Raw genomic sequence first — 26,150 nt, 5'->3', positions numbered from 1 at the left:
GATATATTGCCATCCACAATGCATTTGTATTCCCTTAACTGTCTACTGTTGGACAACATGTGATTGGAGCAAAGTTAAACCATTAGATCATCATGATTATTTTGTTTGCACTAGTTTTTATTGCAAACAATAATTCTTCAGTTGACCAAAAATAAACAAAAAAAAAAAAATCAATTCACAAACCTAAAACTCCTCAGTATGCATCCATCCCAACATAAAATACCTTCCAGATAACAGTGTTACTTTCCCCAACACAAAATAGAACTTTCGGCAGTACTGCTTTTTGACTTGCCCACTGTACTTTTGTGGAAAAGCATCACTGCAAAAAATAGCAATATATCCAAAAGGGGGCGCTGTGCTGAGTATTGAACAGAATTACCACAGATGAAGCTCCTAAGATTGCCTGAGAACAACAGTGCCTTGTTTAATTAATTGCCCCTGGGCATTCTAAATGGCAACATTAAGACTTTATTTCCCCGGTCCACAATTTCTAAGTTAGGTCCAACTTAATACGTTTTATAGCCTACGTTCATTTTGGGATATGTAGAATTATTTGCCTTTAATTTATAACCTTACAGGAAGACAGACATAAACTGCCGTGGCCTGCTTCCATTTTCTACATAAATATAATTTAATGATGATTTCTTGGTACTATTCCTCCATTTTCCCTATAATATCACATAATGTCATGGTTCTTAAAAAAGTTATGAGAAATTAACAGTGGCATTCTACGGAATTATTAGGTAACTGCAGACCCAGAAAATAAAGTGTGACCACAGCATATTCAAATGCAATACACATTTTCATATGTGTTTGTTTGCTTTTTTGTTGTTCATGTAATTTGTTTTCTTCCAACTCTAACCCTGTGAATGATTGAACAGTTCATGCTGAAATACATACATGGTACAAGGTCCACACAATATCATACACAGTGCAAGAAATAGCTGTGTACCATAAATCATACGGGCGATGATCAGTATAACCATTCAACATTATATACTGTGGTCTTGGTAAGAGCTCAGAAACGGCATAGAAGCCACCAACAGGCATAATTTTCCTGATATGAAATCCCTTCCTGTTGGGGAAATAGGCATAGTTTACATGGATTTTAACACATAATAGCCTACAGAAGCGAGGACCAATTTGCTGTGGTTGCCAGGCAAAGCACAAACCAGATGACATAATTTATTTATTTACTTTTGAATGAATGATCATTTAATGACAATATATACATAACCGTAAATAAGACAATGATCACAGACAATATTTACAGATATAAAGTGCAGGTACCTCTAGGCAGGGTTAGTGCAATGTGTTAATTGCTGAGAATACTTATAGCAGTGAAGGGTTTTTGAACACCCAAAAAATGCCCCAAGAAATCTCACAATGCCTCTAAAAACCATGATCAAGGGGGGGAAATCCCCCCCAACATTTTGATAATTGTATTTTCATTAATTTAATTTCCATTTCCATCTCTAACACACACTCGGCACCTGCAAGGTGGTTGCCAGAAGAAGAGTAACACTCACATAAACAGCGCTGTCGTTAATGTAAATGCCCCCATGTTTTAGACAGCAGGGCCAAAAGTTGCCCCAAAAATATGTTTTAAATTTCCTTGGTGGGCTTTTTGGTGATGTGGTCTGTGTTGTGGTTCTATTTTAGTGTGTCACTGATGTGTGCAAATGACTATTTGATAGTCATTCTTAGATTGTCTTACAGTAGGCTATGTATGGTAAATGCCCTGCATTTATATAGCGCTTTTATCCAAAGCACTTTACAGTCAGTAGGTACATTCACCCATTCACACACTTGGCTCACCAATGGGAGCAATTTGGGGTTCAGTGTCTTGCCCAAGGACACTTCGACATGCAGACTGGAGGAGCCGGGAATCGAACCACCGACCTCTTTTATCCAAAGCGATTAGTGGACAACCCGCTCTACCTCCTGAGCTACAGCCGCCCCCGTAGGTATGTATGTATCTATGGTTGTTGTCTAATCATGTGGACTCTGGACAGACAGTGACTGACCACTGTGGTGTAAGTGAACTGAGAACCTAATGAATTAATAAAAAGTATGTCAGATCTATTCCAGACAGCATGGCAAATGTGAGTGTAAGACTTCCAGCTATTTCCGTAAATGTCATTGGCTTCTCGAGTGTTTTCAGTCTTTCCAGGCCGCTGACTAGCAGTGAAACCACAGCAGCACCCAGCACCCCCAGTGTCCCCACTTTGCCCAGAGCAGCCGTCCATAGCGCTGCCCCTCCGAGCAGCGCTGCCCCTACAGTTGTTATACCTAGCAGTGACGCGCCTAGCACAGCGCCCTCTACTGATGTCTCCAAGTATGCGGGCAGAAAAAGAAGATCAAATACGTGTCTAGCTGCTGCCTCCCAGGATGGGAAACATGTCACTCCTCCTGCAGCAATCAAAATGGTAAAAGTGCTCATCTTCCCCAGTGAGACAAAGCCACCTGATCCCAAAAGCGCCCCGACACTACACCATATAATCGCATGCGACGAAGAGCGGCTCGCCATGACCACAGAAACCCCTGCCACAACAGCGCCCCCTAACAGCGCCCCCACGCAGCCCACCGCCCCTATCAGGTGGCATGCTGGGAGAATGAGTCTCAGGGCAGCTGACGATGTCACAGCAGCCCCCGCTGCAACCCTCGCAGCCACCTCAGGCCCCACACCAACCGCAGCCACTGTCCCCACAGCGGCTCCCAGCAGCGCCCCCGACAGGACGCCCACCCACAGGACAGACGTCAGCATCAGCTCCACCTCTGCTTCTGATTCAGGCTCCGCTTGTGACGCAGCCCCAAAACCAGCCACAAACCCTCCCAGCACCGCAAGCATAGGAAACACCCAGGACAGGAAGTTAAGGGCAGTGTAGTAGGGCACATGTCCAAGGGCAGTCCATAGGTTTTTGAACATTACAACACGGAGCAAGATCAGGAATATATATAATATCATAAGCACCACTCGGAGGCCTGCTAGGCACACCAAAGCTCCTCCCTTTGACTTTTCAAGGTGCGCTCCTTCTGCCATTCCAAAGACCACGCCCACAAGGTTTCCAGTAAACTCCACGCCCAGCATGACCATAAACTGGGAAGAATCAACGTGCTCCGCTACCAATTGTCCCACAGTCAGTCTCTGGTTCCCGGATGACATGATTAGGTAGCAGGCAAGCAACAAGGCAGTAACTGTTACCAAGAGCCCAGACGTACCAAACGACAATGGCTGGGTTTCCCAAAAGCTTCTTTGCGCTAAGAAGCTAATTCAACCCTTCTTAAGGCCCCCTTAAGAAGCAAACGCGTTTCCCAATTGCTTCTTTACGAAGGCATGCGTTTCCCAAAAGCTTCTTAGCGCTAAGAAGCTTCTTTGACCCTTCTTAAGGCTCCCGTAAGAAGCCAACGAAGCCAACGCGTTTCCCGATTGCTTCTTAGCCTAAAATTATCTTCCAATTATCCTCCGTTAAGAAGGCTGCGTTTCCCAAAAGCTTCTTAGCGCTAAGATGATCTTTCGTTAAGAAGGTTTTGTAAGAAGGGTCTGGAGCCTTCTTAACACCTTCTTAATGACAAAACACTGGCAGATCCAGCCGCGTCAGGCAAAAGGAGATACTTGTGTCCACTGTTCCTCTTGTGTTTTTCCCTTTTTCCTTTCTTTCATGTACCCTTTAGTGTTTAAAATTAGGGAACACTTGAAAATCTCCCCTGTATGTATGGTTACTTGTGTTTTAAATGTTTTACCGTAGGCTATATTCCTCTAATCAGAATGGATTACTTTTATAATGTTGTGGATTTATATAGCACCTTTCACAGAACCCAAGGTCGCTTAAATTCTGTAGTGTTTCTCTGTTTTGTTGTATGCTGTGTATATAAAGCAATTTGAACTGCAGTCCATGTCTGAAATAAATAATGTTTAATAAAGTTTAACATGACCATGATTAGGTGTTAACAGTGTTTCTCACACTGAGTCGTGGCCCACTGCTGGGCTCAGAGTGCCATCAAGTGAGCCGCTCCAGTTAAGATGCTTCTTAAGAGCCTTCTATTTTTTTTATTTTTCTCGACTGTTAAGAAGGCGTTTGGGAAACACTTCTTTGGAGCCTTCTTAACTCCTTAAGAAGCTTCTTAACTCCTTAAGAAGCTTCTTAACTCTTAAGAAGCTTCTTTGTTGGGAAACTCAGCCAATGCCGTTTGCAGTCCTGCTCCTGTCAAAAGTCCACCTCCGATGGCACCAAGTGTCATCATAGGTCCCGATGCAGTAGATAAAGCACCCATCACCAGGCCTGCTGACGTGGTCAGAGTAGCGACACCAGTTGCCAAAGAAAGGAGTACCGCTGCTGTGCCAGCTGTGCCGATGACACGGGCCACCTGGACCACCGCTGGATGGAGACCATCTGCGGTCAGGATGGATGAAGCCTCATGAGCCGTAGCTGCAGCACTTCCAAAGGCAAAACCACTCAGCAAAGATATCAGTACAGTGCTCTGTGTCCCTGTAAATGTAAAAGAAAAAAGAAAAATTGTTTCCAAGTGAAAGAAGTTTGGTTGGGTAGGCTAGAGCAGGGATACTCAACTTGCTTTGCCCGGGGGCCACTTTCGTGAAATGATATAATATATATAATAAACAATCAATATACATTTTTCTGTAGCGGATTGTAGGTTTTTGGGGTGTCAGCCGGAGTTTAGTCTGACAATGTTGTGCACACCGGATAGTTAGTTAGGTTAAGTACATACATAAGTGCCTGGGTAGCGAGACGGTGGTATTTGACAATTTAGCAGCTAAATCATAGATTATTGAAAGATATTCCATATTCCAGACTGAAATGCTATAACAGAAGTGGAGTATTGGCCAGAATAACATGAACATTTGGACACTTATTCAGCGGGTATCTTGCATGTTGCGTTCAGGTTCATTGTAAAAAAAAAGAAATTGCAATTCCATCGCGGGCCACACAGGGGGCGCATGCGGCCCGCGGGCCGCCAGTTGAGTATCACTGGGCTAGTCTTCTTGGAAATCAAAGACAGTCAACAGAGCTAGTCTAACCTGCTTTGCTCACTATCTTGGACATGCTATTCGGTTCAGGAATTCCCCTTCTCTGTCTTGTTGCGCTGTGTTACCAACCCGTTCTCACGGGGGCGATGGCCACGTGCGTCAAATAGCCTACCACTGCTGGATGTTAACGCACACGGTACGCTTGTGCGTCCCCCTGGGCACACTCAGGTGACCTAGATCTCTTGGAAACCAGGCAGAGAATTCGGAAAAACGAGGTTGCTCCAAGGCAGTGCGGTGAGGAGGGGGGATAGCCCCAGGTCCTCGCCATGGAGGACTACTTCTTCCTGCAGGTAACCCATATCCAAACGATCCCTAACCCCAACCAAGTGGCTACCAGTGCCTAACCCCAACCCCTGCCTCACCCCAACCGTGTGCGTTCAAACATGATGCACATGATGCACGTTAACATCAGACGCACAAGGTGTATGACCTTGCGGCAGTGTTTGACGCCCTCAGGGTCAGATTCTGTTGGTGTTGCACCAACTGACAAAGCATGTTAGGCTGTATATGTGGTATTTACAGAAAACACTGGAAACTTTACTAAATAAACCCAAACAAATATGTGTCTGAGTTACTCAGGAAGTTTATAGTGGCGTTATTATATTAATAATCTTCTTTAGTATCAATATATCCATAGAATATTCATATAGGGACTTATATTCTATTGTATGTTTTACTGTGGTATTGGTATATTATCTATCAAATGTAGCCTACTATAGAATTACTATGTTGTAAAAGTAATGGCAGAAAACTCCGCTTTTTACTTACCTTGACGTGTAGAGTGATCCATTTTGTAGTGCATCAGAGAAGGTCACCAACATCAAATGACTGGCAGAGCAAAACGCATAGTGTAACCTACAAACACACTCAGTAGGAGGTATCTCTGAGTCTATTTGGTTTCACTTTCATTCATATTGGTGAATGAATCAGTGGGGGGGGGGGGGGGATGTGCAATGCATTCATACAAATTTAGTAAACATCTTTATTAATGTTACAGTACAAATGCATATAAGTCATGACAAGTGTGACAGTAGTGAAGAAGAGCATTGCAAGTTTTATTCATATAACTTCACAATTCTGTGGGTTAAATGTGACATCAAACAGGAAAAGGAGGAGCTTAAGACTGAGGAGTGAGGAAGCTACAAGAGGCAATGGCAGACACAAGCCTGGGTAAGATGCCATCAGAAATACGCCTAAAACAGGCACAGGGAAACATAAACTTGTAATGTTTAACATAATTGTCAGATTTTCATATTTCCATGCAGCTGATGTTATTTGATACACTGAAAAAGAACATTAGTGGAAACTCAGCAGACTGCAGGTTTCAGCATGTCATGGAGTTGGTGTAAAAATGTCCAAAGTAGCAATTATACTCGCAAAGAATCAGTTTTAGGGACATAGTTTCAATGTGGATTTTCATGGCAATTAACTGATGCTGTGTTGAAATGTTTGTTGTTCTTTTCGGTTCAGAGAGACTTCCTGGTTTTAAGTTTCAGCATGGAGCATGCATCGAAGTGGTTTCACTTTCCTCTTAAAGTGACAAGCGCAGTTATGGGGAACTGTCTTCAAAGTAGATCTATGACTACTAGAATATACTAGACCAGTGGTTCTCAAAGTGGGGTCCGAGGACCCCCAGGGGACCTTGAGGGGGGGGGGGGGGGGGGTTCCAGGAGATCCCCGGCAAAAAGGAGAATAACTTATTTTCACTATAATTCCATCCATAAGTAAGAATGTATTGTATGACTATTTTCATGCACTTTCTGTAGGCTAATAAAACATCTCAAATCACATGGGGACCCTGAGACAAAATCTGATCAAATAGGGAGCTGTGATCTAATTTGTCTCAGTTTTGGGGTCCTTGACGTGAAAAAGTTTAAGAACCACTGATCCACTGTTTCATGCAGTGTTTGTTTTTGGGGGTGTTGTGTGTGTAGACGTAAATAATGGTGTGAGGTATCACATTGATTCTGGCTGTGTTAGGATGGTTTCTGTGGGAATATGAACAACTGAAAATGTGTCTATTTATCAATGTGAATGATAGGTGATCAACTCCAGGCACCAGTAGTGTCTTTAGTCAGACACAAACAGTATACAAACACATCTCAAAGCAATACATAATTTATGTGCTTGGAGATACGTACATGCGCCGGTTGCACCAAGTGGTCTTACGACTGGTCTTAAGCTACGCCGGTCGTAACTTTACGACCTAACAGCTACGCCGGTTGCACCAAGAGGGCTTAAGCCTTCTTTTCACTACGCCCAGGCGTAACTCTTACGCCTGGTCAGCAGGAGGCGTAAGAGTCTAAGGGTAAGGGTGCCTGCCTGTAACAGAGATCTCCGTGTCTATCAGCGGAGACCCGTCCAACGAACTAGTTGTGTGGCTTAGCCTTCCCAAATGTTGACGTTAGTTTTTTAGAATTTAATACATAGAATTGGGAACGTTACATTCAATTTCATTCAGACTGTCTGGCACTCAATCGCCGCCATTTTTCCCCCGGAGCGAGGGAGGGTGTAGTGATGCACATACAGTAGTGGCTGATAGAGCGTAGTGGCACAGTGACGCTCCAAGCAGGTCGCGAGGCACATTTTTGCAACATCATCCAATCAGGGTGCATTCCCTGGCAATTCACATGGACGCGCATTGCTATGACCGGCGTAGTTAAGACCAGACGTAAGCCGTGTTGGTGCAACAGGCATAAATCCACTCTAAAGACTGGTCTTAACTAAGACCGACGTAGGAGTTACGACCAGGCATAGTTAAGACCACTTGGTGCAACCGGGTCTATAAACAGCCACCAACCGCAACATCCAGTACACACACACACACACACACAGGTTTCAAATTACTTACCGACTATTGGGATCACACTAAAAATAGAGGCCTGGGAGTAACACTTACATTTGAACATTTATGAGGGTGTACTAGATAGACTAAGCCTCTGTTTTTCCTCGTCTCTCCCCCGCTCCCAGGTGCTTTTGGTGTGGTGAAGGCGATCCTAGGAAGTGCAGCAGCAGCGTTTGCCTTTGGAGAAGCCGTATTAGTTGCTGTGGAGCCCAGGCTGACGGAGGACGGCCCGCCGCTGACCGCCGCGGTCCTGGCCGCTGAGCGAGTGGGCTCCACAGGCGTCGGGGTGGTGACGGCATGCGTCCTGTTTGCCTCCGCGCTCATCTCCCTGGGATGCGGCTTCCTCCTCGCCGCCATGGCGATGAAGCTGCTGGCCACGGTTCAAGACGGGAGGAGGGCGTGGCTGGCGGAGGCCGCGGCGGGAGCCTCCATCGTAGCGGGTGCCGTCGCCACCGGAACGTTCGGGGGCGTCATTCCAGCGTGGGTCTCCATCAAGGCCCAATGCGTCATGGTCCCTGTGGTGTATTCCTACTCCGATATCAACGAGATGACCACGGCCCTGTTGATCGTCTTCATCACTTTGTACCTCAGCGTCACGTACGGACAGATGGGCGTCATAAGCGGGCTGTTCACCATGGGTTTGACCATCTCTTTCCTCTGCGCCCTGCGGAGAGCCCTGACGGAGAGGGCCACGCAAACGCCCAACGCTAAGAACGCCGGCCGCCTGCTGGAGAGGATGCTACTCTACTCCATTGTGGTGGCAATGCTGGGGTTCAAAATAGGTTTAGGCTCTGGTGACGGAGGAGAAGGAGGGACAGAGGCGAAGGTGGCTTTGATGCTGGACTCGGTCCTCTGGGTGGGCGCCCTGTCCGCAGGGCTGCTGGGCGCCGGCCTGGGAACAGTGGCTGTGGTCGGGCTTGGGCCAGAGGGAGCAGGCAGGGTGGCTGCGGCCGCCGCCGTGACGTCATCGGTCGCCCTCAGAGCCATTCTCCCAGCATGCTCTGTTCTCGGGGCCCGGGGCTGCGTGGGGGCATCGTTAGGGGCAGCGGCGGCTGCAGGAGTCTCACTCGGGGCTGCGAGCGTCGCAGTAAAAGCGGCGTTCGGCGCTAGGAACACCACGTTAGCAGTTTTAGGTTCCGTCGTCGTCGGCGTGGTTCTGGCCGCCAGAGGTCTAGCGTTGACGACGATTGTACTGACTCGGACGGAACTCATAACAGTCGCCCTTGTTGCATTGGGGGCGTTCATCCTGGGCGCACCGAAGAGCCCGTTCCACACAAAGGTGAATCTACGGGGGGGCCTTCTCACGGGGCCCAACCTAATTAGAGGAATCGGCATGGAGACGGTGAACGCGGCAGCAGCGCCTCTTGGAGCCGGGGCACTGGGGGCCGCGGCGTTGGGTACCGCAGCTCTCGGGAGACTGGGGACCGTGGGAGTTCTGGCGACTGTAACGTTGGCTGTGGGAAAGACTCTGAGTGGCATGGTCGGAAAGTCACAGCCCAACGCCAACAACAAGTGAACACAGTCACAGAGAGTGATCGATGATCTGAGTTGAAATCTTCTGACATCGGTCACCAGCTGCAGTTGGACATTGCCTTCAAATAAATATTGCTGCTTGAATGTTGTTGGCTGAACTCTAACAAAAACAAATCTGTGATACCCTCTTTTAAATCTTCGAATTTTCCTTTGTGTTTCAACAGGCATGTACCATTCTCTTGGCTGATTATCACATTATTAATGTGATAATCATTATAAACATTCATTATTGTTCTCACCACTGTTGAGTAAAAGAGATGAAAAATGTGAACCAAGCCAAAGTTGTTGTATTTGTAAAACTTTCTGTGGGATATAAGAAAAACAGGACTGAGTACAATTACAGTTGTGCAAAGGACCAGCGAGTAAAATAAATCATCAAAGAGTAAAAGAGCTTTGAAGATGTAGAGTGCCTTTAACTTTCCCTTTAGCTTTTCTTCTTCACAGCATTGTTTCGACCTTTCCCAAGACATGATTGCAATCTGGCAGTGACTTTGCATTCATCTTAGCAACAGTAACAGAGGTCTTGCTATTTGGGAGAAGGGGGAGGGGAGAAGGAAGGAGGAGGAGTGGGAGGAGAGAGAATGAGAGACAGAGAGAGAGAGGGAGCATCTTTGTAGAGAATGAGGCTACTGTTGTGGAGGCATATTCATATCATGGTTGAAATTGTATTTATACTTCACTATGGTGTACTTCAGCTTTTATAGATGAGCTCACATCTGTCTCACTGGGAAGATGTATGCAACTGGATACCCACCTGTGGCACAAGGTTCTGTTGATCAACCATGGCAGCGCACAGGACTTCAGCTGGGATGCAAGAAGTTTTTCCATGGAAACGGAACAACAATTTTAAGGTGTTAAAATGGGATTATAATCATACACTGAAATATTATCATGATTTCTAAAGGTAAGAGAGTTTTTATGGTGGATATACTGTATATAGGGAGAGAGATAATTGAAACAGTATTTGATGATTATGTTACTTTCTAATAAGTGCCACTTGACTTGCCATGGAATTTCCTTTCTTTGCCTTGAAACGTGTCTCTGATTTGGATGGATGAAACCTTTCACAGCTGTGGCAGTTTCATCATGTCATTAACCCCAAAAGGAATCCTGATGATGGGACGCCATACGGATTCTCTGGACTGAGGATCTCTGCATTCTGTAGACTTTGGAAACATCTTCATCTTTTGCAGCCTACACCAGTATTATGAATCAAGTGGATCATGTTTCCTGAACCAAAATGTCTCTGAACCGGGTGCACACAACAGACACTGGGAACTCTGCAGAACATCCAGTACCGGGTCCCAGTGATCCGGGTCAGGGGCAAGAAGTCACAGTGGTGCGGACGGGATGCTGCCGCTGCCTGCCACGCGCAATTCGCCTCACCTTCACGCCTGCCTCCTTGGAACACCTCTACCAGGTCTACTTCCGCCGCCAGCGCCAAGAGACTCTGCTGGTGTTGGTGATCTTCGCCGCGCTTTTCAACAGCTACATCATCGCCATGTGCGCCGTGATGTACAGCGAGGACAACCTGGCCATGGTGGTGGTCGCAGCAGTGGGGTTGGCTGCGGATGTTGTGCTGTACGTGCTGTGCTGGTTGCGGCAGCTTCCCGCGTCACCGGTCTCCCGCGGAGGAGTACCATACGTACTGTGGCTGATGATAGCCGTCCATGTTTTGTGCTACATGGGCCTGAACTACCGGCATTTAACCCAAGCCAGTGACTCCGTGGGATGGCAGGCCTTTTTCAGTTTCTCCTGCTTTCTGATGCTGCCGCTGAACCTGGTGTCCCTCCTGCTGCTAACCGTCCTGGGCTGCGGGGTGCACACCTTGGCTCTGGGGGTGACTGTCGCTCAGACGTACCAGGAGAACCTGCAGGGGTCCATCTTGGTCAGACAGGTAAACAGCCTTCAGGGGTGTGCTGCATGCAAATGACATGCACCTGGCTGCAACCCTCAACAAAAGGATGAAAGAGGCCCAAGTTAAGCTCTAGTGTTATAACACCATTGTTAACGTCACACAGGTGGGAGGAGCAGTGGGGAGGGGAGCAACCTGATAGTTGGGGAGTTAGTTATACACAGCTGGTCCAGGTAAAAGGGTTCAAATCACGCCTGGTTCCAGAACAAAATGGCTTCAGGTGCATCTGAATTCAGTGGGGGTGCACTAGTGACACTATAGTGCGGACTGGGCTGTACAGTATCGTTATGGTCCCCGATGAACCGATGAGATCAAGTTTCGAAAAATGGTCTCGCTAAAATGAAATGGCTATTATGGAGACTAGTATCACATGAATACAATTGGGCTCATTGAATCCACAAGAGTCTCAGATTTCCAGTCATTCCCAAATTATGCAATTCCAAGATTGTTTAGGGACCCCAGTAGTACTGTATAATTCAACTAGAATGGGGGGAAATAATACATTTTTACTGCATGCAAAAAAATGCATGTTTTTTTGCTTTAAAAAAACTTCATGGGATTAGCATAAAGTGGGCGTGTCTGTAAAGGAGAGACTCGTGGGTACCCATAGAACCCATTCTCATTCAGATATCTTGAGGTTAGAGGTCAAAGCACCACTTTGAAAATGTCCATGCCAGTTTTCCCCTCACCAAAATGTAGCCTAAATTTGGAGCGTTATTTGGCCGCCTTCCCGACAAGATGACATGGTTGATACCGATGGATGCCTTTATAGTCTTCTAGTTTCATATGATATCACGATCTTCACCCTAGCTTTAAACATGTGTCCGTCCCCTACAGCCTCTGAAAGTTGGCTAGCTTTTCCATAGTTTGAGTTAAAGCGATGTGACTACAGCTAGGTGAGGTAGCCATTATGGTGGCTGACACTTCATGAACTTATATACCAAAGTGAGAAACTGCTTTCTTTAAAAAAAAAATCAAAATAAATAAATTGTAGAGGGGGTATATAATGACTAGGCCTATAAGAACAAACTACATATTAACACTGTGGCACCGACCCACAAGTCCCATCCCGTCCTTTCGTCCTCTCTCCTCCAGCTCATAGCCAATGTGATGCTGTACCTCTGCTCGGCCACTGTTGGGGTGCTGTCCTTCTACATGGCCGACAGGAAGTACAGGACGGCTTTCTTGGAAGCGCGTCAGTCCCTTGAGGTCAAACTCACCCTGGAGGAGCAGAGTACCCAGCAGGTAAGTAGGGCATGCACGTACACATAGACACACACACACACAATGCACACAGGGTCACTACACCCCGTACACTAAGGTTTGGATACTTGTGGGCCCTCTTTTGGGTCCTCATAGCCAAGACAAACACACGCGTGCGCGACACTGATGGATTCCTCGCCCGTGGATGGATTGCCGGTTCAGTAATCATTACTGAACGGGCCGGGCCAGCCTGGTACAGGCCCAGTGAAAGGGCTCAGTCATTTATATCAATACCAAAGCTCCACAATTCTCAATAATGAACATTTGCTTTGAAATGGCACTGTCACAGTGTGTTCCCCTCAGTTTATCTATAGCACTTTAGCAGTAAAGTGCTGCAAAGGCCTCATTAGTCTTGGTTTCCGAAGATCCCCAAAATGTTGTTTTCACACACACACACACACACACACACACACACGCACACACACACACACACACACACACACACACACAGACCCATAGGTACACCTGTCATGTGACTTGTGAGCTGGAACACCCCAGCGCTGCCTAATTGCGGAGTGTTGTGCTCAGCTCCTGGTTAATAGGCTGATTAGAGAGACTGTTGTTATCAACATTGAGCCATCGTTATCAACGTGTCACACTGCACTCAGCTTCAGCTCCGTGATTACCAAGGAAGCCTGGCCTGAACTGGGCAATGAGCAATGGCTAGAGGGCCAAGCATTGTGGAATTTGATATAATTCGATATTTTTAATGACCTTTTGATTTGAAATTTTATTTTTATAACGTTTATTTTTATATTGCACTTAATTGCATGATGTCCTATTTGTGTTTCCCCATCCTGCACTTAGCTCAGAGCTCCAGTAGACTGACTCTCGAGTCCTAACCTTGTTACCTTCTCCTCGTCGGCCATTTAGTCATATATATATATATATATATATATATATATATATATATATATATATATATATATATATATATATATATATATATCTGTGGTTCATTTGCTGATGGGCTGATCTTGCTAATTGACTATCATCTATCATCCGGGTCTCCCAGATGTGAGGCTGAACGGTGAAGGATCACATCAATCAAATAAATATAAGGAAATAAACAGTATGGCTTCCAGCCAGGGATCAACTCGGTTCACACTTGATACATCATTCCTCTACAGTTATTTTATATGTTGAATATGACATGCCAAGACAAAATTTGAAACTGACACCTGCAAAATCCATACTTAATTGTGAATTCAGAGTTAATTAATGTTTCCCAGCCCTGTCTCCAACCTCTTCCTTTGCCAACACAAAGTGTAATATTTTTAGAATATTCTTGTACAAAGCCTTGATTTTACTGTTTATCCTTCCATTTCACCGCACACTCCATCCTGTCTGTCGGCGCATGTTGTTTCTGACGGTGACTATTTGTGGAACAAACAGAGCAGACCCATGAGTTGTCGAGGGAGGGAGAGGAAAAGAGATAGAAATAGAGAGAGAGAGAGAGAGAGAGAATTCCCAGAATGCCCTGGCATTGGGGGCTGCCACAAGACAGGTACAACCAGCCAATCAGAACACATCTGACGGCCTGACGGGCTCTTGTGAGAGCTGCTGGGATCCGCTTTGCTGCCTCAGTCTCACGCTTGTCTACACACAGACACGAAACACAGACACCTTATTCATTACATTTACATTACATTACGTCCTTTGGCAGACGCTTTTATCCAAAGCGACTTACAATATTCTTCTGTACGTCTGTAATAAATGAACACAGCTGAACTCATACTTTCCCTGCCGGTGTCTCCATGTAGGAGGAGTTGTTGTTGTCCATCCTGCCCAAACACATAGCTGACGAGATGCTGCAGGGCATGAAGAAGCAGGCCAATCAGAACGAGGGCCAGCATCAGCAGTTCAACACCATGTACATGTACCGCCATGAAAACGTCAGGTCAGAAACCCGGCAATCAGCTTTTTCAAAAGTGGAACTTTCAAAGGTGCTAGTTTGTGATCGCCAACATGACAGGAAGGTTTTTTTTTTTTTCTTACAGCTTCAGTGATGTTAAATGTTACGTTTCTCCCCCCAACCCTTCTGTTCCAGTATCCTGTTTGCTGACATTGTGGGCTTCACCCAGCTGTCGTCGTGCTGCAGTGCACAGGAGCTCGTAAAGCTGCTTAATGAACTGTTTGCCCGCTTCGATAAACTGGCAGCTGTGAGTATCTCTATTCCTTTCCTATCCTATCCTAATACCGCCCCATCTGGCGGAGTCAGGTTAGATGTTTGTAAGAACGTCAGCCAAATCAGCTGTTGAAACTCAAGGTATTCTTGATGTATACACTAAATGTAAACGCTATTCTGATCTGGCTCTGTCCTGTTCTTGCAGGAACATCACCAGCTGAGGATTAAGATCCTGGGAGACTGCTACTATTGTATCTGTGGTCTTCCTGACTACAGAGAAGACCATGCTGCCTGCTCCATTTCAATGGGCCTGGCCATGGTAGATGCCATCTCGTAAGTAAAGAGAAGAACGTTTTTCTTCTTTTTTCCAGGGCACTTTTCTAAGACAAATGTTATTGTATACACAGTTTCACCGGAATTCTGTTGCTAGGGAACAGTTTGTACTCGGGTTTATTTCCTGTCAGTTATTGTATTAGCAAACACTGCAACGGGAAGTAAGGCTAGGGCCAATTTCAAATGTTTATGTTGTTAAGTATAGTATAGCATGTTTATGAGACAACGTTAACTAATGAGTAGATTTACAATCAAGACAGAAAAGACACAATTAGAAAAAAGAATGAGGAGAAGGAAGACTAGACGAGTCGGGTTGCATTGCGTCTCAATCATACCAAAGTTCACCATGAGGAATACGGAGGTGGATCATGGGGAGATAGGCCCGAAGAAGATGAGGGAACAGCAACAGATGCAGTGTTAGCAGAAGATGTGAAGGAACATGTGAAAGAATGTGCAGTAGTTGTCGTCTCAGATGGACTTCAGAGACACAACAGAGATCCCACACTCGATCTCACCTCTTCGTCCAGGTATGTGCGAGAGAAGACGAGGACCGACGTGGACATGCGTGTGGGCGTCCACACGGGCACAGTGCTGGGCGGGGTGCTGGGCCAGAGGAGGTGGCAGTTTGACGTCTGGTCCACAGATGTCACTGTAGCCAATAAGATGGAGTCTGGAGGGATTCCTGGGTAAGAGGGCGATGGCGGTTTCTGTCTCCTCAGTCATGTGTACGCGTGTGTGTATTTGTTTACAATATCTTTGCGTGCGTGTTGCATAGGAGAGTGCATATCTCCCAGAGCACCATGGAGTGTCTTCATGGAGAGTTTGAGTTGGAGCCGGGCAACGGAGGAGACAGGTGTGAGTACCTGCTGGAGAAAGGCATCGACACTTACCTGGTTCGAGTGGCTGAACCGACGACCCGGGAAAACGGGCTCAATGGGCATGTGAGTGACTTGTAACTTTTAATGATAATTTTTTTCTTATTGGTATCTGTCTTTTGTGTTTTGTTTTGTTTTGTTTTTATCTTTGCATTAAAACACAAGGAAAATGATTGTGTTATCAAGAACCTATAGTCTCGACGCCAGACCCACGAGAGTTCTTACGCTGATACACTACGTCACTGCATGCTGCAGAGCTCTCTCTGGGTCTGGGACACTTTCCCTCAGAGGGCTGGTTATGGGAGGGAACCGTTCACTTGGCCAGTCATATGCCAGTGATGGCTTCAGTCCTCTCCAATCAGTAACGACTTTGCGATCAGACAACACGGGAGGCGCAGCCCATTTGCTCTCTCATCGGTGCTACGACCTGTCACTCATTCAATTTCAACCCGCCTTCAAAACCAGCAGTGGCTGTTAACTGGCACAGACTCACTTATGTAGTATGCGGAGCGCAGCGATTCAACGTAATATTTGAGTCTGGGGAGAGACTATCAAGAACCCATCTAGACTAGTCAGTGCATATAGCATGTTATATGTATAATGATAGAACCTCAAAAGATCACTTTCAATTTGAATCAGATTTCCCTGTCAATTCCAGGCGACGATTTTATTGCCTGGCATCAAAAGAACAAAATACCTGAAATTCATGAGGTTGAAGATTATTCTGAAAAACTAAGCTGGCATTTCCTGTTTTTACTTCCACCAAGAAGGACGTGTTTCTGTTGGTCAGCAGGATCTATCTAAAAAAATTAGTGGATTTCCATGAAATGTAGTGGGCAGATAGGCCTTGGGCCGAGGATCTAGGATTTCCACCAAATAGACGATTATAATTGTGTAGCCATAATAATGACACAAATGGAGATAGACTTGATGCTAAATCCTGAGGGTCGGTGTGCAGGGCAGAGAAATCTATTTGACCTCAAATGAAGTGATAAGAAATTGGTTTTGAGTTATTGGAGAATAGTTCAGCATTGGTGGAGGTGTGCCTTCTCTCAGTGACTTCTGGCTTTATCATCACATGACCATTCAAACTCACTAAAAGCCCCACATTTATTGGCTCTTTAATGTGTCACTCAATTACTCTGTTTACCCCTCTGTATATTTGTCTCTTATTTTAACTGACATTTTCTCATCCCTCAGAAACCAGGCACACTGTCCAATCAAAATTCAAACCAGTTGATTAACACAACAGCAACCAATGGGAACGGTGGCTCACCCCGGACCTCGCCCACTGAGGCTCAACAAGAGGTAGATGATGATAGAGTTGTAGGACTTTATCATTCATTGTCAACCATAAACCTGCACTCCAAAGTTAACTTCTACCCCACAGTCACAAGCCTACATGGAATATGCACACATGGCTAGAGAATGTTTTGTAGTGCGCTCACCCCCCTACCCAGATACACACACACACACACACACACACACACACACACACACACACACACACACACATTAGGATCAGAGATAAATCCTCAATGTGATTAAATACATCCGTTGAACAATTCCATCAGTACACTTCTTGATAATCTTACCTTGTTTGTGTTCTCTGTTGCCTTGGGCATTACCTCTCAGAGGACTAAGATGGTTGAGGAACAAGAGATCAACAGACGACTGCACCAGGAGCTACTGGACAGAGAAACCCAGGAAATGTAAGAGAGGGAGATAGAGATGTGAAGAGCAGGATGAATAGAGCTTTAGAAGAATAAAATGAGAGTTAATGGCTGAACCTGCAAGATACAAATGACTCACAAGGTTTGCTAAGATTAGATTTCCATTTACCAATTTATTCTTTGATCTGAATTTTAGACACAATTTTGTTGAACTAGGCATCTTGCACGCTATGCGCGCTTGATTCCTAGGCTCGCCCGCGCAGCGGGCTTGCTAGCTTGGCCGCCATGCGCCCTCACCCGCCCTGCAGCTCGCCAAGCTGCCCCTGCAGCTCACATGTGGCCTCGCCTGCCCTATTGCCGCGTGCGGGGGTGTGTGTTACTCACAAAATGATATTGCCATTAAGTTTACATGCATGGGAGTGTGTGGGCCCCCTTATGACATCACTAATGACATCATCAGTCTTATGATGATCTGATGATGTCATCAGTGATGTCATAAGACTGATGATGTCATCAGTGATGTCATAACGGACCCCCCCCCCACACACACTGATGATGTCATCAGTGATGTCACAACCCTCCTTGTGTGTGTGCCCCCTTATGACATCATCAGTGTGTGTGTGTGGGGGGGGTCCGTTATGACATCACTGATGACATCATCAGTCTTATGACATCACTGATGACATCATCAGTGCTGTCACAATGACTCCTTGTGTGTGTGTGTGTGTGTGTGTGTGTGTGTGTGTGCGCGCGCACGCACAATTGCTCAAGTGACATGATGACATCACTGATGACATCACTTCCTGTTGAGTTACATCACTTCCAGGACAACCGGGACACAAATTGAAACAATGCCCACATTGCCAAATTTATATATAAATAGATTGTGAAATAAAGCTTTTTGAATATCGGAAAACAAACACTCAATTTGTACCACTAAGATTTGGCCCTTTTTCCAGTGCTGGAAACTCCCCCCACCCTGAAAACTGCTCAATCTTTCTCACCCGGTTCATTTCTCACCCTGCCATAGACTGAAGACAGTTTCACATTAGTACACATGCTTCCACAAACACTCTTTTCCCTGTTGCAACATCTCTCTCTCTTTCTCACAGTATGAAGGAGCAGCAGGTCCACCCTGTATCACTCTACTTTGTGGATGGGGAGCTGGAGAAACGCTACTCCTCAGAGAAGGAGAGGCGAAGCGGAGTGGCCTTCTGCTGTTGCTGCATAGTGCTCCTCTTCATCACCGCTATGGAGGTGCTTATAGACCCACTGTGAGTTAAAGCACAGTGCATAGTTCACACTACTACCCGCCTACTCCATCCTTCACAATAGACAGCAGATATGAACCTCAGATGTATCCAGATGTAAGTCTGAGTCCTCGTTAGTCCCGAGTGGTAGCGAGCAGGTTGGTTAAACTCACTCCCCAGGATAAAGGCCCGTTAACCAGCGCCGCCAAGGGAGCTTAGCTCTCTTGGCATAGTGGTTAGCGCGTGCGCTTTGGAAGCAGATGGTCGGCGGTTCAAATCCCCCTCCACCCCTGGGTTACCCATATTAACTTAATATGGGTTGGTGCCAGAAATGGCAACTGGCAACGTCGGACACATACACTATTAACTGTGCTGCTACTAGTAGTGGTCGTATACTCATACTAGTGTGTGTACACATATTACACACAAGAAAGAACATTACACACAGTGCATTGTGTCCATGGTGTGTGGGAAGTGGAGCCTGGATGTGTCTCCCTTGTTTCAGGCTGACGGTGAACTACGTGACTCTCGCCATAGGAGAGGTGCTGCTGCTCCTCCTCACAGTCTGCTCTCTTGCTGCCGTCTTCCCCAGGGTGAGAAGGCATAGAAATCATCATGTCGGTGTTTCACAACCTTTTTCGCAGATGAACTCAGACAACAAAGGGATTCACACACACACTCGCACACACACACACACACACAGACACACACACACACGCGCGCACGCACTCACACACACACACACACACAAAGAAAGCGGAACTCTGATACTGAGCATGTTTAATTTCCCTTATCTTTTGGGTTTTTAAATTCTTGTAAAATGGTCTTATAAAGTTGGTATTTATGGGTAAAGAGTTAGACATAGAGAAAATATGGCAATTGTTTATTATCATCATGAGTATTTTGACCTGCTGACTGTACTTGGAGAACTATTTATTGCCTTACATCTATGGCTGAAGGCTACTTGAGAATGAGAATCACTTTATTGCCACAATAATGCAAGATTACATAGGAGGAATGTGTCTTAGTGTAAGTATGCAGCGTAGCGGTCATATCAATATTTAGAGATTAAACGAAGATATCTAAAGGACAAAATCACAAATGATTAGTGTATGTATTATTATTAGTAGTAGATTATTTTGATGTTGATCATGACAACAATGCTGGTTTGACACAGATGTTCTCCAAGAGGCTGGTGTCTTTCTCAGCGTGGCTTGATGGCACACGCTGGGCGAGGAACACATGGGCCATGGCAGCCATCTTCGTTCTTACCATGGCTGAGATCGCCGATATGGTATGACTCATATGGTGTGTGTGTGTGTGTGTGTGTGTGTGTGTGTGTGTGTGTGTATGCGCGCGTGTGCGTGCGTGTGCGTGTGCGTGTGTGTGTGTGTGTTTGTGTGTGTGTTCCTACTTTGTCTTCATCAAACTATCAGTGCCTTTGATGTGTCTGACTACCTGTTCCCAATGAGGTCCATTAGAGGGCTGTAGTTGTCTGTCTCGCTGCCTGCTGCCTCATTTGGCACAGCCCCACAGGAACTGGCTGTTCCACACACTTTAGTCTTTAGTCTGGCAGGAAGAGAGGATAATGACGTGAACACTTATTTTTCTGTCAGAGTCGTCTTATGGACAACAAGGTGACACTCACACAATGCTATAACTTGTGAAAAACAAAATATACATCAATAGGTTTGACATACATAATTATGCATTTATTCTCAATAGGAATATCCTCGCCTCGTAACATACACCAAACAGTAACTGACATTGTTGTGACTCTTTTCTTTTGATTTTGTAATTGCCACAAGAACTAACATGACAACAACAAGGTTATGCACTAATAATGTTAAGAGATTACTGCCAGCAGTGATTGTATTTGAATTGCATTCATGTGAATTTGCTGTTCTGAAACTGAAATGCTGACTTGAACTGAAAAATGAAACGCTATATGATTATTATTGAATTTTACTTGTAAGTATTCAAATTCAGTTTTCCCAAAACAAATTCAGTTTCTTAATTCAGAATTGTGACGCATGCATCCGGGCACAGGGGACTGTTGTTCCCCGAGTGTCGACTGGAAGGCCGCCTCCTCCAAAGCTGCCGACAGTGGCCTCGCTCGCCCCACTCTTCATAGTCAACCACAACCTAGCACTGTGCTTAAAAGAAGATGTTGAAGTAACTCATCCCCTGCCCAAGTTATTCACGTATTCTGTCACTCCATCTGGCGTTGCAGTTGAGTTGTGTCCCTCCGTCCCTGTGGGTCTTCAACACCACCTCTGGTCCCATGCTGGAGTCACTCGGGGACCGAGGCTGTGCAGACAATCCCAAACACTACAGCTTCATGGCGGTGATGTCTCTAATAGCAACCACCATGCTGGTGCAGGTCAGCCACCTGACCAAACTCGGGCTCATGGTGATGGTCATCACAGCAACCGGCGCCGTCAATATCTACAGCTGGCGGGACATCTACGACCTGTATGATTTCATACGGTTCGGCAGCTACAGGTGAGAAATGCATATTAAAATGACTTTTTTACCTACTTAGCAAATTTTCCATATCATAATGTGCACGTATTTAGCAATAATAATAAAAAAAAATATTGAATGTTTATTTCAAAGTCCCATTACTTTTACATCCTGTAAATCTCTCTATCTGTCTGTCTGTCTGTCTGTCTGTCTGTCTGTTTCACTCTCTCTTTCTCTCCAGAACAACCACAGTGCCCTCCAAGTACCTGATGACGATGATGATCATCGTCATGGCGATTAGCTTCTACTGCTTTGCCCGCCATGTGAGTCACGCGCTCCTCCACAACAACCACACTTATCACACTTCAATCACTGGCCCGCAACCTGTCGGTCACAGCCTCACAAAGCTGTCAAAAACACTCCAAAAGGCATAATGCAGTTCTTAGATTTTCCATAATGACATGCATTTCTCCCCAAATATCTGACTAATATCTTATATGGAACTAACTCTTATCCCTTTCGTGCTCTGTCTTTCAAACACACACACACACACACACACACACACACACGTGTGTAGGTGGAGCGTCAGTCTCGGAAGCTGTTCCTGTGGAAGATCGGAGTGCACGAGCAGAAGGAGAGGGTGTTTGAGATGAGGCGCTGGAACGAAGCGCTGGTGACCAACATGCTGCCTGAGCATGTCGCCAAACACTTCCTGGGCACCAAGAAGAGAGACGAGGTGTGTGTGCGTCCGTTGAAACATGCATATTTATGTGGGTGTGGGGGGGGGGGGTAGTTAGTTAGTGGAGAAAAGGGACTTGAGTGGTGTAAGGAAGTTTATGTGCTTGCCTTGTGTGAAGTGTGCTGGATCTTAGGTAAGGGCTCACGGGCAGTGATCGGTTAGAACCACAGAGATGTCTTTCGGGCGATCTTTATTGAATATCAGGCAGAAGCAGTATACATCGTATAGACCAAAAATCAGCGGGATGTTTACATTTACTTCCGGGTACCCCTGGGTCCACACATTATAATGGCGGTGAACGGCACAAACTGACATGTTGAAGACAAAAACAGACAAAGAAGACAAAAATGGTTCGTCCGTGTTGTGTTGTTGTTTAATATCATTCATAACAACACTTTCACTAACGTTAGTGGAGACCAGACTAGCTAATTTACCTGTTGGACCAGACCAGTCACCAGAGTAGACTTGAAGCTAAATTAAATTAACGTCGCGTCAGTAGCTCTGTAGCTAACGTTAACGAGTCTGCAAAAAAACAGCGAGTTTGACAGACAAACAAACGTTATTAGCTAGCTAACACTACATAAAACAAACACAGAAGAAAGGCTAGATACGTCGGACAAGCATGTTTACCAACCGTTTAACCATTTAAATTGAAAGTAGTCGGCCGAAAACAACGAGAGGGTTTGACAGCATTTATTTGACAACACGCACATTTGAACCTGCCGCCTTCCCCAAGTGGTACCCGGAAGTAAATTTGTTTACATGGTGACGTCACGGTGATTTGGTCTATACAGAAAGGGAAACATAGGACCAAGAATACATATCATAACAGAACAACACCTTGTTATATACCCCCCCACATTTGGTGTATGACATCGTTGGTGATGTCACAACGTCCGGGGAGGTATGACATCATCGGTGACTTCATAAAGTCACGTCTGCCATCACAGTCAGCCTAGACCGTCTGACATCGCTGATGACCTCACAGGTGAACTCTGACATCATCATCGATGATGTCACGGCGGTGTCATCATCGGTGGTTCACCTGGTAGAGCGCGTACCACTAATACAATCAGTAGGTAGTCTACATTCACCCATTCATACAACGATGGCGGCAGGCTGCCATGCAGGGTGCCTACACACCATCGGGAGCAAGGAGGGTTAGGTGTCTTGCCCAAGGACACAACGACAGCAGCTGGGAGGGAGCGGGGATCGAACCGCCAACCCTTGCGTCATTGGCCGACCCGCTCTACCTCCTGAGCTAAAGCCGCCCCTGCCCCTCTCTCCACCCACCTTTCCTGTCTGCCTACTGTCCTATCAAATAAAGGAAAAATGTAAAAAACATCTAAACAAAAAAGAGGACATGAGTGAGAGTGACAGTTTAAAAAAGGAGTGAGGAAAGTAAAAATTGGTCTATGGTACTATTACTGCAACCAGAAAGAAAAACAGACTGCTTTATATCAAAGAAAGAAAAAGGAAGGAAAGAGGAAACTAAAAAACGTGTCAATGTGTCATTCCTAGGAGCTGTACAGCCAGGCTTATGATGAGATAGGTGTGATGTTTGCCTCCATCCCCAACTTTTCTGACTTCTACACCGAAGAGAACATCAACAACGGCGGCATCGAGTGTCTCCGGATCCTCAACGAGATCATCTCCGACTTTGACAGCGTGAGTCACAGGCAGCAGAGTGTTTGTACCTGTGAGGGAGATGTTTGGTATTATCAGGGCGGCGCAGGGTGGAACCTGTAAACCCCTCACACTTCCAGATCATCTTTACCGACCGACCACTGCTCCCGACCGACCAAGCCTTAGATCTGGGTTTCCCCCTCTGATTTGGTGTAAATTGACCTGATAATCATGTGTCCCCATCCTAAGGAGACATAGTCACAACTCATGACAAATGTAAACACCTCAAAAACTCACCAAGTCCCACACCCACCCCCTCATATACACACCCAACACACACACACACACACACACACACACACACACACACACACACACACACACACACACACACACACACACACACACACACACACACACCAGAAGTGACTATATCAAACTCTAGAGTCCCGAAAGCCCACACAAGTAGGCCTACAACAGACATTTAACACAATAAATCAGACTCTTTCCCCTTCATATGTATTGCATCCCACAGCCAAACACTCATCTGACAGTATCATTTCTGAAAGAAAAGTTCTATAGAGAGCCAAAGTGGAACGTCACATCCTGCTTCAGCACTGTACCAGAGATTTCCATCCGCCATTTATTTTCCCATAGACATTTCGTAAAATGCTTATAAAAAGAGTTTTACTTGTTCAAACCAAACGGTACAGATATATTTAGAAACAGGAGAGATCGCATAACATTTCACTCGGACCAAAACGTAAAACAAATGCAGTTTTGAAGAAAGTATTTTTTCGATGTTCTTTTTTAAAGTTTTGGTCTGAGTTAAATGTTCTATAGTCTCTATATTGTATATAGAGATTGTATATATCTATAGTCTCTATACTCTCTCGATTGTAAATATAGCTCTGCTCTTCGACGTGTTTGAGAGTGAGACAGAGACACTTCCAGAGTCTAACGGCTTTCAACTTTCTCCACCAGCTATTAGACAGGGACCAGTTCCGCTTCATCACCAAGATCAAGACCATAGGAAGCACCTACATGGCTGCCTCAGGTGTCACACCAGAGAGCAACACTAACGGATACTGCAACCGCAAGGTGTGATACTATATAGCACTCGATCTTTTTCTGTCTGTTGTCGTGTACCTATTGTACCACGTAACACTCTATGCTACTGCTACTGCGAATGATAATGACTATGTCTTCACCCAGCCAGAGGATCAGTCACTGATAGAGCGCTGGCAACACCTTGCTGACCTTGCAGACTTCGCCCTGGCCATGAAAGTCACCCTTGGCAACCTCAACAAACAGTCCTTCAACAACTTCATGCTCCGTATCGGTCAGTGAGTGAGTGCGTGAGTGAGTGAGTGAGTGAGTGAGTGAGTGAGTGAGTGGTGCGTGCGTGCGTGCGTGCGTAGACATGCATGTGTACATGAGTGGCTATGTCATACTGTATGTGTGTTGATGTTTCCGTGTTTCTCTCCTTCAGGTCTGAATAAGGGGGGAGTGCTGGCCGGAGTGATCGGGGCTCGTAAACCTCACTATGACATCTGGGGCAACACAGTGAATGTGGCCAGCAGAATGGAGTCTACTGGGGTGATGGGGAACATCCAGGTAACACACACACATGAAAGTGTATACACACACAGATACACAAGCACATACAAAAACACTTCCATTCTATATTCTTTTAGCTCTTCTATTCTACTTTTCAACTGCAATCCTTATCGACTCTTTGGTAAATTGTTCTGCTCTGCCCCCAGGTGGTGGAGGACTGCTCTAACATCCTGAAGGAGTATGGCTTCCGCTTTGTCCGAAGAGGGCCCATATTTGTCAAAGGGAAAGGGGAGCTGCTCACTTTCTTCCTGAAAGGCAAAGACAAGCCCAGTAGCAACGGAATGCCTCCGATGACCACCACCACCACCACCACCACCACCACCCTTCCACACCAAGTGGCCGACCGCTCTTGACTCTTTTCACATGCTGCTGGAATGCAAGGACAGATCAATGAGTGCAGGATGTACATTTCACTCACAGTTCTCTCAGATATAGGCCTACATTTACATAGATCGTACCTGCATAAGCTCTGTAGCTATATAAACCATGTGGAACTAGACAAACATGCACAAAATACATCTCTAAACTAGCATATTGCATTATAGGAGTAAAATATACCAACAAATGGATTCAAGTACAGAAACTTTTATTTTGCACACGTGCACATAATTCATGAAGGTAACTGTAATCATGTAACTGTGCACTTGATTCACAGAGTGCTGTTGCACTAGCTTGGACTGGACAGATATTATATTAACTTGTTTTTCAATTGTTTTCAATACCTTGAGCTCAGGTTCTGTAAAATAGCTTTGTAATTCCGTTTTATTTATACTGTCTTGATTGAAGATGTTTTCACTAAATAATTTGATTAAAAATAATCTACCCTGTAGGTGT

The 26,150-nt window shown here is 45.6% G+C and overlaps 2 protein-coding genes across 2 annotated transcripts; both read left to right on the top strand.

Annotated features, from left to right (window-relative positions):
* The first annotated feature begins 6,179 nt into the window (after window positions 1-6,179).
* Window positions 6,180-9,755, top strand: LOC310782581 (uncharacterized protein). Its single transcript, XM_083643260.1, has 2 exons — window positions 6,180-6,220; window positions 8,021-9,755. The coding sequence occupies exons 1-2, from the start codon at window positions 6,202-6,204 to the stop codon at window positions 9,409-9,411; spliced, it is 1,410 nt and encodes a 469-aa protein (XP_083499386.1). The 5' UTR covers window positions 6,180-6,201; the 3' UTR covers window positions 9,412-9,755.
* A 913-nt stretch (window positions 9,756-10,668) lies between these two features.
* LOC310782397 (adenylate cyclase type 3-like) lies at window positions 10,669-26,042 on the top strand (the record flags this gene model as incomplete). The annotated part of the gene is made up of 20 exons (XM_083643061.1): window positions 10,669-11,325; window positions 12,439-12,588; window positions 14,370-14,506; window positions 14,657-14,768; window positions 14,940-15,067; window positions 15,595-15,753; window positions 15,843-16,008; window positions 17,143-17,250; window positions 17,578-17,654; window positions 18,728-18,889; window positions 19,371-19,458; window positions 20,043-20,159; window positions 21,099-21,370; window positions 21,573-21,654; window positions 21,909-22,067; window positions 23,592-23,738; window positions 24,681-24,797; window positions 24,912-25,038; window positions 25,189-25,313; window positions 25,463-26,042. The coding sequence occupies 20 exons, from the start codon at window positions 10,669-10,671 to the stop codon at window positions 25,667-25,669; spliced, it is 3,297 nt and encodes a 1,098-aa protein (XP_083499187.1). The 3' UTR covers window positions 25,670-26,042.
* Window positions 26,043-26,150: the final 108 nt, after the last annotated feature.

Source organism: Poromitra crassiceps (genome assembly GCF_964638095.1).
Source record: "Poromitra crassiceps genome assembly, chromosome: 9".
NCBI lineage: Eukaryota > Metazoa > Chordata > Actinopteri > Beryciformes > Melamphaidae > Poromitra > Poromitra crassiceps.
This window is presented reverse-complemented; position numbering and strand designations above follow the sequence as displayed.